At 36.3% G+C, this 13136-nt stretch overlaps 1 protein-coding gene and 1 pseudogene across 1 annotated transcript; one reads left to right on the top strand and one right to left on the bottom strand.

The window, feature by feature from the left end:
- The first annotated feature begins 284 nt into the window (after positions 1-284).
- Positions 285-9301, top strand: LOC133297295 (formin-like protein 13; annotated as a pseudogene).
- Positions 9302-11034: 1733 nt separating this feature from the next.
- Positions 11035-11457, bottom strand: LOC133297294 (UPF0496 protein At3g19330-like). The gene has a single exon (XM_061496404.1). It carries the CDS (start codon positions 11455-11457, stop codon positions 11035-11037), a length of 423 nt encoding a protein of 140 aa, XP_061352388.1.
- Positions 11458-13136: the final 1679 nt, after the last annotated feature.

The following is a 13136-nucleotide window of genomic DNA, read 5'->3' on the forward strand; positions in this document are numbered from 1 at the left end:
ATTCTCAGCTGCAGTCAAAAAATTCAGCTACGAAACAAAACCAACGGACCCATCGTCCTCATCGTTACGTGAAACAAAAAAGAGAGTAAGAGAGATAACGAAAAATCCAAACTCGCTTTTCATTCATTCTCTCATTTTCCCTAAAACTGCTTCTTCGTGATTTTCTGACTTAAAGCGTAGAGAAAATCGTTTCCCTCTCCTTCATATGAGAATTTCTGGTTATTCATAAATCCATCGCGTGCGATAGGGTTCTCGTCGAAACCTGAATATGAAGCTTCGCGGACATGGCTATGCTCCGCAAATTGTTCTTTCGCAAGCCTCCTGATGGCCTCCTCGAGATCTGTGAGAGAGTTTATGGTACTTTCTCCCACTCCTTTTTCTCATTCTTTAATTAGTTCCTTTGATTATTGCATCTGCCTGTTGAAAAAAACGGTGAAGAATGATTTCATACTATGCTCTCGCGTAATTCATATATAATTCAATGAGCATTAGCTAGGTCTATAAGAGATTATATGAATGGAAATTTGAAAAAGAATAAGTTCATTTTGAATTTACCTTATTATTATTATTGCAATTAACATTCACTATATGTGAATGTAGTTTTTTATTGCTGCTTCACCACGTATGCTTGGAATGAAGAGAATTACAAAGTGTACATGGATGGGATAGTTGGTCAACTTCGAGAGAACTTGCCTGATGCTTCCATTCTTGTTTTCAATTTTCGTGAGGAAGAGACAAAGAGTGAGATGGCTAACATTTTGTTTGAGTATGATATTACTATCATGGACTATCCTAGGCACTACGAGGGTTGCCCTGTGCTCAAAATGGAGCTCATTCACCACTTTTTAAGGTCTGGTGAAAGCTGGCTCTCGCTTGGGCAGCAGAATGTGTTGTTGATGCATTGTGAACGTGGTGGTTGGCCCGTTTTGGCTTTCATGTTGGCTGCGTTGTTGATTTATCGGAAACTTTATACTGGGGAGCAGAGGACTTTGGATATTGTTTACAGGCAGGCTCCACAGGAGCTTTTACATTTGTTGACACCGTTGAATCCAATCCCTTCCCAACTGAGGTATCTGCAGTATGTTTCAAGGAGGAGTGTGGCCTTAGATTGGCCTCCGCTAGATAGGACACTCATGTTGGACTGCATCATTCGCAGATTTATACCAAACTTTGATGGGGAAGGTACTTGTCATCCTGTGTTTAGAATTTACGGAAAGGACCCTTTTAGTGCAGATAAAAATCCAAAAATGTTGTTTTCAACGCCAAAGAGAAGCAAAAGTGTCCAGGCTTACAAGCAGGTGAAACTTCACATGGATTGCTCTGGGTACTCCTGGCTCCTGTTTTTGACTAGAGAAACAAAATCCTTTATTTTTATAGATACAATAAGAGAACTCATTCAAGCAGAATTTCTTTAGGCTTTTTCAGTTTGTTGATTATGCTATCGTGGTTTTTAGGAGGCATGCACTCATTGCATATATGATGACTCGATGAGAACTAATGTCCTCTCATTTTGGCAGATAATTAATCTTAACTGATAAAAGAATATGGCGTTACTGTTATTTGGGAAAATATTTGTTGAAATCTGTAAGCAGCTATATTCTTGAGATTAGTTGTGACCTCATAAATTTTATTACTGTTTTGGTAGCTTGAGCCTTAATCCATAAATATTAGACCCCTGCATATACCAATACTGATGAAGAGCATGCACTTCTTTATTACTCTTGAAAAATACAGGAGCTTCATTTAAGATGAGTCTTAGTCTTGATCCAAGAGGCTGCATGCCTGCACTTGGCATCAATATCCCAAAAAATGTAAAAGGAAAGCGATAGAGGGAAAATACTTAAAAGAAGGAAAGGAAGATAAGTTCATATAATCTATGTTCAGCATTTAGCAGATCCCAGTCAAATTTCAACATAGCTTATGCTTCTAGGCCATAGAGGACCCAGTTGAGTTCAGGATGGGGTCATTCTCTTTAAATTTAATAAACCTGTTAATACGATGAAATGTTTTTTGTTCATATAATATATGTTCACCATTTAGCATATTCCCATCAAATTAGGCCTTCGAGGCCCACTTGAGTTCAGGATGGGGCCATTCTTTTTGAATTTAAATAAATCTGTTGATATGATGAAATTTTTTTTGTTCTAGTAAATACTGTTTGTCAACATATTTATTCCTGCTGGAGAGAGATGCATATGGAATCTGATCTTAGTTGTGTGATCTTAGTTGTGTAACTACTATGGAATTCCTTGCTACTGTGTTGCAGGGAGAGTGTGAGCTAATTAAAATCGATATCAATTGCCATATTCAAGGTGATGTCGTGATTGAGAGCATTAATTTGAATGGTGACATGGAGCGTGAAATGATGATGTTCCGAGTCATGTTCAATACGGCTTTTGTTAGATCTAATATACTGATGCTTAACCGGGATGAAATTGATGTTTTGTGGGATGCTAAAGATCACTTTCCAAAAGATTTCAGAGCTGAGGTACAACTTGTTGTTTCACCAATTATCATGTTGTTTTAGGTCACATATGTCTAACGTTGAAAATGTTTTTTGGTTTATGATTGTATCCAGATCCTTTTCTCAGAGATGGATGCTGCCAAAGCAGTTATCGCGGATGGTACCTCATGCTTTGAGGAGAAGGAGGGACTGCCAATAGAAGCATTTACCAAGGTTCAAGAGATCTTTAGCCATGTGGACTGGATGAATCCAAAGGCAGATGCTGCACTTAATGTGCTCCAATAGATAAGTGTTGCGGCTATGATGACTGATAAATTGGATACAGTTTCTGATCAGGATGTGGAAACTGGCGCTTTAATGCATGAAACAGGTCTTAGAATGCCTCAGGGGAATTTGAATGGAGTGATACAGTCTTTGTCCTCAACTAAGCGATCCCCAGATAATAATATCAGTAGAAAAGAGGAAAAGACCAGCAAGGTCGATGTTGCTCCAGAACGGCCTAGTACATATGATATTGTCAGTCAAGAGAATCCCAGCTCCCATGAAAGAACCTTAGAGTCCAGTAAATCTCTGACAGGGTCTACAAACACAGACACAAAATTGCAGGCATCTGATCTTGCCTTATCTGGTATTGTGGATACTTCTTTTTCCCCACGAACACCTCCTCTGCGGCCTCCCTCAACTAGTTGTGCTAAAGAAGTTCATGATACTCCTCCGCACACGGAATCACCCTCTCATCATTTCCCCCCTTCCAAATCAGGACACCAATCAAAAGACATAAGTCATGCATCTATTTCTAGCACTACTCCTGGGACCCAATTGTCATCTACTTTTCATAGTAAGTCACCATCTGATGCTATTTCTCATCCTTCAGTTTCAGCAATTACTTCAGTTCAACCATTCCCTTCACTTTTTTCAGAAACACCTGCGAATGAGATTCTACCTGTTAGAACAAGACTTGAGTGTTCCTCTTCACAACCTCCTCCTCCTACGCCTCCACTAAAGGACCATAAACCAGCTAGAGCTGGACCCCCTCCACCTCCACCTCCTCCTCCTTTTCTTCCTATGAATGAGGAGCCAAATGTTAGAGATGGGTCCCCTCCTCCCCTTCCACCTTCTCTAAAAGAGAAGCAACCTGTTAGGTTTAAGCCTCCTCCACCTCCTTCACCTCCTCATCTTTTTGGGAAAGCTAAAGGTCCTACCACACCACCACCACCACCATTTCCCAGTGATCGCCCTAATCCTTCATTGCAAAAGTCTCCATCTGCATCTATAGCACCAGTTGCTCCACCACCTCTAATTCCCTTTGGTAAAGGGGTATAAAACCAAGCAGTCCTTTTCCAAGGGGTGGTGATGGAAACAGTGTGTCAGGCTCAATAGGAGCTCGATCTAGTTCGCCCGCTGCTTCAAATGGACGAATTCTATCACGTACTAATAGTTCAAAGAATCACACCAAAAAATTGAAGCCGTTGCATTGGTTGAAACTATCTAGAGCAGTGCAAGGAAGTTTGTGGGATGAGACACAGAAGTCTGGCGAAGCTTCCAAGTAACATTGATTGACTATGGGGTTCCATTTTATGTGACAAATTGTCCTTATATTATTCTAGTGTCTCACATGCCTCTGCTTTTATTTTCTTAATGTAGAGCCCCAGAGATTGATATGTCAGAGCTTGAGAATCTCTTCTCAGCAGCAGCCCCAGGTTCAGGCCCTGCCAAGAAGTCAAATGTCCAAAGCTCAGCTGGGCCTAAATATGATAAAGTGCAATTGGTAATTTAGCTTCAGTTTCTAGTAGCACAAAAAGTGCTTATGGATAATTACTAATTTACGTAATCTAGTTGTTTATGTCTGAATGTGATCGGAAAATGCAAGAAAAGTAATCACTATTAACTATATCTATTAACTGATTAATAAATAGTTCCTAATAATTATAACCATTGGTTATCATTTTATGCTGGTGCCATATAACCATAAAGCTGCGAGTTGTGTCATCTGTCAGCTTGTCATTGACGGAAAAATAAAGAGATGTCAAAGTGAAGTATCAAAATTGATGTAAACGAAATTAATTTGGAAAATTTTAGAATGATAGAGGTATATAACCAACCCGTCTTGAAACCAGTAGTGTCTGCGGTATTTTCTTCCCTTGTACATATCATGGAATCATGAGAGTTCACTTGTATTGTACAGTGTGTTTGATAATGAATGTTTATCTGCATGGTTCAGTTTCTAAAATAGACTCTTTTATCATTTTCTCATTGATATATATTGTGTTTGACAATGATGTAAAGGTGGTATTATCTTCTTTTTTATTTTGATTTAGATTAATATGATCATTCCTTGCAGGTTGAGCATTGGCGAGCATATAATTGTGAAATCATGCTTTCAAAAGTGAAAGTTCCGTTGCATGATTTAATGGTAAGATTGATATTAATTTTATTCTCTTACAAAGTAGTAAAGAAAACTAAACTATTTTTTTTTTTGTAATAAAAACTAAACTATTTTTGATAATATGGAGTGGTATTTAGTAAGAAAATTATGGTTTGGTTACCAATGAATGAATGATAGCTTTGTCTTTTGATTCGGAGTCTATCTATAATCTACTAGTCATTTGTGTTCATTGGAAACTAAAAAACGTTGGAATCAATTTTAGCATACAACTGTAAAGAACTGGGTATCACTTTTAATAAATCCTGAAATATAAAGAAATAGGAAAACTAATATAGGATAATCTAAACTATATTAAAATAAAATCAAGATAATATACAATATCATCTATATATTCTATCACAATGTAATTTCTTCATTACCATGTAGCATATTGATATTAGTAAGTTACCTGGAATTGCTACTGCAAGGGCAAACCTTAGTGTACAAGTCTTCCCGATTTTGTAAGGGTAGGGATGGGAGTCGACTGTATGAAGTTTTACCTTTGCATATTTGCAAAGAGGAATATGCAAAGAGGCTGTTTCGTAGACACAAACTTCTGACATTCAAAGGAGCAACCTTGCTCCAAGGCTCACCCTCAACTGAAATTGTTACTTTATTCTGCAATTGTGGTGTTTTGTGATTTTAAAAGAGATTATTGCTATTGAGGAGCACAGTTTCTTGGCGTTGTATTAAAGTGAAAGAAAAATGTTCGTAGTATCATATGAAATATCTGTAGAATTTTTAACAAATTTCTTAACACATTTTGCTGAGTCTTTAAATTCACCGAGCACATGAATTGATAGCACGGTCTTCACTAATAACAAAATCCATTTTAAACAAAGCTTGTGGTGGGGGGAGGGGAATTATATAACGTACATTTGCAATTGTTCACTAGCATATTTCTGTTTTTGGTGTGCCATAAGAATAATGGCTGGGGCTTGAGCTACATTTTATGCTTCATTCTGATCTTCTCTTTTTCTAGTCTTGTTGAAGCTGTAGAATCATGTAGATAAGTTATGGTGATTTTTTATTCATTAATAATGGCTTGTTTGGAATGTTCAGAGCTCAGTACTAGCACTGGAAGAGTCAGCACTAGACACTGATCAGGTTGAGAACCTCATAAAATTTTGTCCTACAAAAGAGGAGATGGAAGTACTCAAGGTTGGGATATAATGATGGGTAATTATTATGCTGAATTCATATGCCTTAACGTGCTGAATCTCCTATTTCTCAAAATTTCATAACTATAATTAATTTGGCACAGGGTTATACTGGGGAAAAGGAGAAGTTAGGGAGATGTGAACAGGTACATAAGGTCTTATGATTTTTGTCTTGGAGCTATATTTTGGATCTTTTTTTTTTTTTGTAAATTAAATATAAATTTTTGTGATATTTTGAGAAATTTTGAGAAATATAGCTACACTTACAATTGTGAAGCAATGCTAAACTATTTTTTTTTTTTTTGATAGTGTGCGATCTTGTATGTATAAATATAACCCATACACTGTTTTTCTTTCCCTTTCACCCTTTACTTAATTTTCCCCCCACCTAGTTGTGATAGACTGATAGTAGACTGTTGTGTGCTTGGAGTTTTCTTTTTCTCTTGGACGGTAAGGCTAATGGCTCTTTTGTTCTTTTAGTCAATTTCCAATAATTTCCTTTAGGGATCTGCCACCCTTTCATCATTCCTTAATAAAAAAATTTTCTGACTTCAATATAAATAATTTCTTTATTAATCTTCTGCATCAGCCATTTCAATGTTGAGAATGTCATGTTCACCAACGTTGTTGCTGCACTCGCAGTGGCATATTAATTAAGATCTATTGAGAGAAAACTAAATAAAATTGGTGAATAAATTTACAAAACATCAAAACTAAGTTTTAGTATCATTATATTCAATTATTCATGAGGTTTGCTGTGCAGACCTACTATATAATGATACTAGAACTTGGTTTTAATGTTTTATCTCTCCCTAATGTATAAGCTTTACCCAGAAATATAGGAAATTAAGGTTGGTGGGTTAGTTATTCTACTTTTTTTCTCTCTAAATAAAAATAGAATAAATCAAGGGAACTGAAAAGTGGGCAGTCATGTAGTTATTTAACAAATTTTGAACGTTTAGTTTAAAATGTTTAAATAAAAAAATATGGATTGCAGAAAGCTAGATATATGATGAATGATTTCAATTCAAACCATGGCTTATTTCTAAATATAGAAGCTAAGAAATTAAATAATTCACATTTTCGTCATTTTTTTATTTTTTATTTTATTTTATGACTGCTGTCGTTGTTCATTTCCTTTTGTTGATTTCATGTGCTTTCTATAATCCATTGTGTGATTTCATATTGTAGCACATTACATTGACATTATTAGTCTTTGGAGTTTAGTCTGATAGTTGACAAATGTTTACACTATCCAATCTTCGTTTAGGTTCTGCTATTGGATTCAGATTGGATAGCCTTCTTAAACTCACTGAGACATGTGCACGGAACAATAAGATGACTCTCATGCATTATCTTTGTAAGGTACATCTTGCTATTTATTCCTTTCTCATAATGATTTTCTTTGCATCTTTAATGAATTAATCTGACTATATGCTTACCCGTAGGTGCTAGCTGACAAACTACCAGAAGTTTTAGACTTCTCCAAGGATCTTGCTAACCTAGAGCCAGCAGCAAAGGTTTCTGACTTTCTTCAGTTCATTATGTTGACGACAATGACATGCATTGTATATTTATGATCACTGACTTGTATAATTTGTTCCAGATCCAATTGAAGTTTCTAGCAGAGGAGATGCAAGCTATAACCAAAGGGTTAGAGAAAGTTGTACAGGAACTATCAACCTCTAAAAGTGATGGCCCTATGACAGAAACTTTCCGCAAGGTATAGGCATCATGTCTTCACTCCTTGTATAAATCTTTCATAGTTTGGAGAAGTTCATTCATCAACTCTTGTCTTTTCTTCTTTTAATTTTTGTTTTTTAATAAACTGCCGTTGTTCATTTTCATTGCTTCAAGTTTTTGATTTACACAAAAAATTTATCCTACAGTTATCTGTGAATCGTTTATTTATCGAAATTAATTGTAGCCAATTGAGTTTGCAATCATATTTGTGAAAGAAGACCATTTTTTTTTTTTGAATTTCCATTATGTGGAGGCAGACATTGAGGCTTGTTGGTGATTGGCCTAATGTTAAAGTTTGTAGTTCTGACTTTAGGAGAATGTGGTAAAGAGTAAAAATGTGCATACCTTTACTGTTAGCTAAAGGGTCCTGATTTTCATATAAAAAACTGTATGCAAATGTCAGTCTCTAACTTCTTTTATTTTGCCCCCAGAATTTGAAAGGGTTCCTCTGTTTTGCTGAAGCTGAAGTCCGTTCATTGGCTTCACTATACTCTAGCGTGGTAGGCTTTCAAGGATATATTTTTCGTTCTTCTAAAACCATATACAGGCTATGCTTTACCTGGAGAGTCTATGTTTACAGGGTAAGAACGTGGATGCATTGATTCTTTATTTTGGTGAAGATCCATCTAGCTGCACATTTGAGCAAGGTGTGTGACTGTTTAAATATAATATTCTCTTTTAATAGCTGATTGAATGAGAACTCTCTGTTTGGTTTATCTAATTATATTTTTTGCTTTGAACCTTCCCAGAATTATACGTTCCAAAGAGAAAGTTGGTGCATGGATTCTTCACTTATACTAAGCTGCATACATAAGAATTTTCAAGATTTGATTTTATTACTCCCAATTTCAATATATATATAAGTAATGAACTACCTTTATTGCTAATTTCCAAACTATCATTTGGATACCTTTATTGCTAATTTCCAAACTATCATTTGGATGTCTCTTTTTGAAGTAAAAAATTTAATATTTACATTTTGCATGCATATTCTTAAGTCTGTTCTTGTCCTGAAATTTCATTAAATTGGAAGCAATGTACGGTTCTTTAAAACTGATCTTCTTTATCGATGTCTAGTAAGGTTTCTCTTGACTGTTCCTATTTGAAGCTGGGAAACTGTCACTCTGTTGACTTTACTGTAATTCCTTTTGAAGGGAAAAATCATAAATGCACTTCCCCCCTTTCATTCTTGACTTTATGTTGATAATTTGTGTTAGACATACTCTATTATGTAGTTCAGTTGAGGAACAAACCACGAATTTTTTCTCTTCTACTAATTCTTGTGTTTATTTTGAATTTTCTGCAGTTGTCACAACTTTGGTCGACTTTACTAGAATGTTCAAAAAAGCCCATGAAGAAAATTGCAAGCAGCTAGAGATTGAAACGAAGAAAATAGAAAAAGATAAAAAGAAATGTGAATCAGAAAGGATATTGCCTACAGCAATCCGGACCAGCAATGTCAAATAAGTGGTAATTAGATGAACTACTAGCTTCGAGAATCAGTATATACTGTAGTGTGACTAGGAATTTGACTGGACAAAAACGGTTCCGGTGATTTTGAGGAGCATGTACAGTGGCACTAGTAGTAGGAACTGACATTGATAATCAAAGCGAAGAAATGCATTACACTGCAAAGTGAGGTTACTTTTTGAACCCATAGCCCGCTCACTTTGGTTGTACATGTTGTTTTTTTCAGGTCGTCATCCTCCTTCCTCACCCCAGTTGTTCTATTCCATAATTGTGAATTATAGCAGAGATGGTATAGTTTGCATAAGTTGTGTTAGTTGCCAGCCATCTTGTATATATATTCTCCGCTCAGAAACTATATAATTGTAAGTATTTCCAAGAAACCACGTCATTTCTTCCCCCTCAGGCTTTATTCTCTCCGCCAGCAACACTGATTTCACATCTGTAATGCAAAGGTTCAATATATTCTTGTATAGTTATATGGAGATTTTTTTTTCAGTAAAATATTTTTCAATACATTTCTATTAAATACCTTCTTAGGTGTTCCAAAAGAACGGAAATTTCTGGCGCTGTATTATTAAATGTTTACTATCTTAGTTATAAATTATAATATTTAAAATATTGTTTAACTGGAAGATATTGCTGAGTCATATAATTGAGGTAGTATATATCATAATCAAGGTAATACATATTTAGTGGTACTTAAATAAGAAAATTTGTTATTTTTGGCCCGTAGACAACAAATGGAACAAAATGAAATGGGAGTGGAACAGGAAATTTCTGTTTTGTTTTCCTTAATTCCATCTATTTTGGTATATTAAAGATGCATTACTCTTTTTAACTTAATATTCTGTCCCATTCTGTTATCAAAATGCACCAAACACAAATTAGAATCATTTTGGGGCGCAATAACATCCTCGTGGTCGAAATGCAGGTAGTTTTAAGTTGAGCTTGAGTCAATAATAATGCTAGCAGAAATTTGGTGTTGGTAAAATCATTTCGGTAACACGATGTATGTTTTGGTACGTTGTAATTGTTTGTTACAGCCTTGATCTCGACCATCCTTGAATTTAGATGTAATCTGGATCCAGAGAAAAATATTTTTTGCTGCAGAAAAAATTGGTTTGTTCCTTCCACCCCGATACTGGAACTTGGGTCGTGAAAACAAAAGTTACCAAAGCACAATAAGAAGCAATCAGAATTTTGCTGTTTCTTCCCTTTATTAGAGGTCATGAATTCGAGACAGGTGTAAATGATCTTGAGTCATCCTTATATGGTACGACTATGGTTAAATAAAATTAAGTACTTAAACCAAATTAAGTCGGGTAATTTCAATTATTATTGATTGTTTTTTTTTTGAATTCCAATAGAATCAGATAACCTGCCGTATCTTTAACAGGTTTACCAGACACATTTTAAGAATTTCGTAGTTAAAGTATTCCTTTGTTGTGCGATATTAGAAGTTAGAAATGGTATCTTATTGTCATTTAGGGGCACAATGACATTCTCTTCGTCGAAATGCAGGCAGTTTGAAGTTTAGATTGAGCAAATAATAATGCTGTCATAGAATTTTAAATCAACCCCTGGGCGTTGGCAAAATGATTTCAGTAACTCAATGCGTGGTTTGGTATGTTGTAATTGTTTGTTAGGCCTTGAACTTGATCACCCTGAATTTAGATGTATTCTAGATCATTTAGAAGCCACAGCCAATGAGTGAAGATGATGGAAATGAAGCCTAGTCAGTGTCTAAATGATTAGTTGGTTAGGAATATGAACTACAAAGTTTGATGATTGCGTATCTCTTGAAGAAGCAACGATCTCGCCTTGTTGACAGTGTGAAAGCAGAGGCATACATGCTCCTCAAGATCATCAAGCTGGCGTAGAAAATTCTGATGGCTCTTACATATCTGCTTGAGAACCTCCATGATAGGGTACCTCTCTCTTCCCCTCTCCAAACCAAACCGAACCAGAAGCTTATCACCTTCCACCGCGGTGTGGAGGCACTCAACGAGTCGATCAATCGTGTCAAGATCGTTGTTCAGGACATAAGCAACTTTAGCAGCAGCATCAAGCTGAGCCAGCCTGGCAACTTCTCTTCTTTCACTGTATGCACCACAAACAGGTGCAGCTGCAAAAGCAAGTGCAACAATGGCATGAACGGTTACAGCAACCGTCGCGGCAACCACTCCAACGGTCATGGCAACGAGGCCAACAGCAGAACCGGTTGTATAAGATTAAGAATTACATAAATATTTGACTCTCTGAGTGCGTGTGTGTGTGTGTGTGTGAGAGAGAGAGAGCATTTAGAAGCCACAGCCAATGAGTGAAGATGATGGAAATGAAGCCTAGTCAGTGTCTATGTCTAATGATTTGCATTGATTAAGGATGAGGCTTAACGAGTAACGTGAAATCAACCGACATAATTACTATAAATCATAATATCCCCACTAATTTTTTTAGGCCTAAGTTATTTACTTTATTTGTTCATTTTCAATACTGTTATATCAGAATTTTAATTAATTTATTATTTTCTTGATATTCTGATCTAATGATATTGAAGAAGAACAAATAAAATAAGCATAAAAAAAATAGGCATAATATTTTATTTTATTTTTATGCGAACACTATGTTTATTGTGCATTTTATCAATCATGCCTTCATACTTATACTTCAAGCCACATTGTAACATTCCCGTCTCGAGCCGGTTCAATTAACATGCATATGATATAAACAGAAACAACGGAAGACTTAACTTACAAAAATACGAACTAACTTTTTCTTTTTCTACTTTAATTCTTACTTGACGTAAACGAAAATCGGCAGTGTTTCCTCTATAAATCAGACAATTAGGGATTTTCCAATCCCACTCAAAAGCATTTCCTGATACACAGTTTATACAGCACATCAATCCAGAAGTACCAGTCATTCAGATATAATCAGATACCCATCCATGGGCACATGCATAACTTGGCTCAGTGCCGCTAATCTAACAACATGCAATCCAATACATAAACATAACTGAATACTACATCGTCATATAACGTGCCTGAATACTCAAATGTACATGCATCAAACTGACAGACATGTACAAAACATATACATGCCATATACAAAATAAAGGATCTAACATCATGATCCACAAAATACTGAAATACTAAATGAAAGCATTATACTCCAAAATAGAAGTAGCCTACAGCTACGCAAAATCCAATACGTCCAAAATCCTCAGCCACGGGTCGCGTCCCTGACTAGAGAGGTCTCACCGGGGATCTGGGCACCTGAAAATATGGCCCCAACGAGGGGTGAGATTACAAATCTTAATAAGCTCCAGGTTTATAGAGAATTCTCATAGGCCTGGCTCACTCCTGCATGAAAGTCAGATATAGAGTATACAAATACAACATATAGCAGATATCATAACAGAACAGAGCATATATCCATATCATATCGAAGGCGTGCGCCGTCATTCCCAAGGGAGGACCCCAAGCGGAAATCAACACACGTGTTCCCAAGGGAGGACCCCAAGCGGAACCAGTAGAGGCGTGCGCCGTCATTCCCAAGGGAGGACCCCAAGCGGAAATCAACGCACGTGTTCCCAAGGGAGGACCCCAAGCGGAACCAGAACATGTCAGATGTGTACATAGTCATTCCCAGGGAAGCCCCAAGAAGACATCAGTGTACCATATATCAATACAGAAATCATATCAGAGCAAGTTATATCATGTTATCAAATAACTCTATATGAATGCATCTATACAAAGTATCATATCAACAGTCATACATTCCAACCACAGTCTACTAACTATAGTGGAGCACTCGAGCAGGAAAAGACTCCTTAAACATAGAGCTTACCTCTTGAAGCTTTATCAATCTGCTT

The sequence above is a fragment of the Gastrolobium bilobum genome, unplaced genomic scaffold, assembly GCF_033153095.1.
Source record: "Gastrolobium bilobum isolate Gb01-03AN ecotype WA unplaced genomic scaffold, APGP_CSIRO_Gbil_v1 utg119528, whole genome shotgun sequence".
Classification (NCBI taxonomy): domain Eukaryota; kingdom Viridiplantae; phylum Streptophyta; class Magnoliopsida; order Fabales; family Fabaceae; genus Gastrolobium; species Gastrolobium bilobum.

Coding starts and splice junctions, on each gene's coding strand:
- LOC133297294 (XM_061496404.1), bottom strand. CDS start 11,457: ATGACCGTTGGAGTGGTTGCCGCGACGGTTGCTGTAACCGTTCATGCC.